At 39.5% G+C, this 3,075-nt stretch overlaps 1 protein-coding gene across 1 annotated transcript; it reads right to left on the minus strand.

Moving 5' to 3' along the window:
• LOC4352226 (protein yippee-like At4g27745) lies at positions 1–1,685 on the minus strand. Its single transcript, XM_015763204.3, has 3 exons — positions 1,564–1,685; positions 1,204–1,345; positions 1–449 (listed from the first exon to the last, which is right to left on the minus strand). Exons 2-3 carry the CDS (start codon positions 1,303–1,305, stop codon positions 222–224), a joined length of 330 nt encoding a protein of 109 aa, XP_015618690.1. The 5' UTR covers positions 1,306–1,345; positions 1,564–1,685; the 3' UTR covers positions 1–221.
• Between the last annotated feature and the right edge of the window lie 1,390 nt (positions 1,686–3,075).

Raw genomic sequence — 3,075 nt, forward strand, 5'->3', positions numbered from 1 at the left:
TTCAAGAACAAATACCCACAGGCCATATGTTATTCACAGAAAGAAACGGGAGCAAGAACAATTTACACTTCACGGCAAGGCAAGAACAGGCAGACTTAAGATTAAAACTTGTGGATGACTGATATTTACAAAGACATAAAGAACCAGAACACACTGATAACCTTGGAACAGTGAATGTTTCATCCTCTAAAGAAAGTTTGGAGTGCCTAATCTTTTGGATTCTACCAGTTCTCTTTGACGATTTTTGACTTCTCAAATATGAACTTCCCTTCCTTGTACTTCTGTGTTTCCTCATAGGCTCTCTCGTACTTCCAGCCCAACACCTCCCGGCAATCATTGCAATAGATATCAGCAACAGTGTGAAGCCCCGTCATAAGTTGCCTGTCCTCCTTCGCGCCCACAACAACATTCATGGCATGAGAGAACAGAAAGGCACGGCCATTCCTCCCCTAAAATAACCAAAATAACGGTAAGTAGAAGGCATCAGCCTTCAAGCATTTGTCTAAAGGCCCAATGATGCAGTATTTCTTCAGAAAGCTACTGTGCTTGTGTTCAGTTATTTTGAGTTGTTCTTTTAGGAAAGCAAAGGTATAAATTTTAACAAATATAAGACTGCATTTTTTTGTTAACTTTTAGGCTTTAGTGTCAAGTTGTTTCATTGTAAGCATGAATTAAACTGAGGAATAAAATGCAGCACACCGAATTGAGGTGCTGGTTCTTTAGCATAACATACACACAACCCCGGTAGTAAGGTAAGCAAAAGGCGTGCTAAATACTACCTCAAATCTTTACTGAAATCATGCCAATTTACACAAAGGGTATATCATCTACAGTTATTCTTATACAGTATGCATGACTAGAAAAAAAAAAAAGAGTTTGCAACCATCGACAGCTAATCACATAATGACTCATAAACCGCACAGGCAATCAGAAACCAATGCCACATCCAGGTTTTTTGTTAGTCCAATTACCGTTACCGCAATGATATGGACTACTTGATCACTGCATATCCAACCATATCCCACTAAAACATACGTAGTGCGGAGTAGTAACAAGCATGTATCTCATCTGAACAACTACTGATCATTTCTTCGATCAAGCAGGAGCCCTAAATTAGGCAGGCAGGTAATTAGCTCCTAGGAACAAAAAAAAAAAAAAAGAATTCAAGGAGAAGGAAAAGCTCCCCGGCTGCCGAGGGCCGACCTGAAAAGCCTTGGAGATGATGTCGTCGTGGAGGCAGACGTGGTTCCGGCAGTTGCAGCAGCTGTACACCCGCGGACCCACCAGCTCCGCCATGAACACCATACCTCGAGAGCAAAAATCCCTCGAGGCAACTCAACCAATCCTGCAAAGAATCGAGACGCGAATTACATACACCATCTCGTGGCTAGTAATAATAAAAAAAGAGGAATCGAACTAGGGACCCCAAATTTCACCAAGAACTTTGGGTTCCAAGAACCCTTGGAACCCCCGAATTGCGGGAAGAGGGGAGAAGCAGAAATCGGGAGGTTTGGACTGAATTGAACACGGAGGTGAAAGGGAGGGTTCCGAGTAAGTACTAACCGATCGGGCGTGACCGGAGGTGGGGGGCGCGGGGAGCGGAGAGGAGGCGGCGCCGGAGGGGATTAGCGGAGGAGTCGCCGGAGTTTGGGAGAAGAAATAGGTGAGATGATGACGGTAAAGGCGCGGTTTTGTTGAGGGTTAGTTGAGATATCATAGGAGGCAAAGCAAGATTTTGTGAGAAATCTAGGAAGTAAATTGCACCCATGGTGCATCACCTTAGCAGGTGAGCGTTCTAGTACAACAATTTGGTAGACAAATATAATTTAATATAAAATCTTTATAAGTAATCATATAAATGTAACAACTTGCAAGATATGTACGATTTTCATACAATAAACTAAGAAGTTATAGCGACAACTTAATTATTTGGAGCATTTTTTATATAGATTCAATTTTTAAGTAATTATTTTTACAATATACTAGCGTGGATTTGTATAAGCATATTTATATTTTTATTCTAATAACTAATAACTAAAAGTCAATTAAACTGGATGTAAATTATATTTCGGTTGATATTTGAGAAGGTGAAGAAAAAAATCTTAAGGTAATTGGATGTAAACTCTGTGTGCAGTATAATTCTTCAAGATTAAATTCAATGTCTAAGGTAATATCTGTAGGATTACTATGTAATTGCATATTGACATCGTGAAAAAAAACTCGCCTAGCATATGCTTAGCCAAGTTGATACACCAAAATACTAAATTGTCAAGTTATTGTATTAGAACGCACCCACTTATCAAGTTGTTGCACTCGGACATTCAATTCTCAAGTTCTTGTAATATATCGCACCCACCTGCTAAGTTGTTGTACCGTTGATGCAATTTGTGTGATAATTAAAAATTTACCACTGAACTCACATGTCATAGACACATAAGCGTCCACATATCATGTATCATATCATTGATTGTGAGTGACAAATCCTTAATTACCGCATCTTGAGAGCATCACCAAACTGTGTATAATCTCCCAAAAAAATTATTATTGGTTTGCTAAACTGAAGATAGGAAAGAAAATAACTGATCTCTTCAGGAGAAAACCTAAATTGTATCCCCAAAAGCTAAAAATGGGCTATTCTATTAAACTACCAACAGAATTTCCATTAGCACGCTACCTCTTGCGCTCCCTCTGAAGCCACGCCAATCTCCCAAGCACGGTGCGGGAGCAAGGTGGTAGAGGCGAGATTGGGAGTGGACGAGGGCGCCGCTTTCTCCCACATCAACAGAGCGAATATTTCGGGAGAACTTCAAAAATCATGCAATAGAGTAGGAGATCTGTTGGATTGTTTTTTTTCTACTAAATCCCTCAGAATTGGTTTTGGGATGAAATATGAGGACTGTTGGTGATTCTTTAAAAGTGGCAAATTGTTAAATGCCCCAAAATCTAGGTGCAGTTGTCAGGTTTACTTCATGGTGTCTCGCTTTTTATCGTGGGATATATGTAAAATATTATAGAAATGATGAAATTACTTGAATTTGTAAAATATTGTGAAAATGATTAGGGAATGATGATTTA

The sequence above is a fragment of the Oryza sativa genome, chromosome 12 (genome assembly GCF_034140825.1).
Source record: "Oryza sativa Japonica Group chromosome 12, ASM3414082v1".
Taxonomy (NCBI): Eukaryota; Viridiplantae; Streptophyta; class Magnoliopsida; order Poales; family Poaceae; genus Oryza; species Oryza sativa.

What these genes read in the sequence shown, in the direction of transcription:
- LOC4352226 (XM_015763204.3), bottom strand. Translation starts at nt 1,305, where the DNA reads ATGGTGTTCATGGCGGAGCTGGTGGGTCCGCGGGTGTACAGCTGCTGC. An exon ending in TCATCTCCAAGGCTTTTCAG is followed by an intron (nt 450 to 1,203) that starts GTCGGCCCTCGG and finishes TGGTTATTTTAG; the next exon opens with GGGAGGAATGGCCGTGCCTT.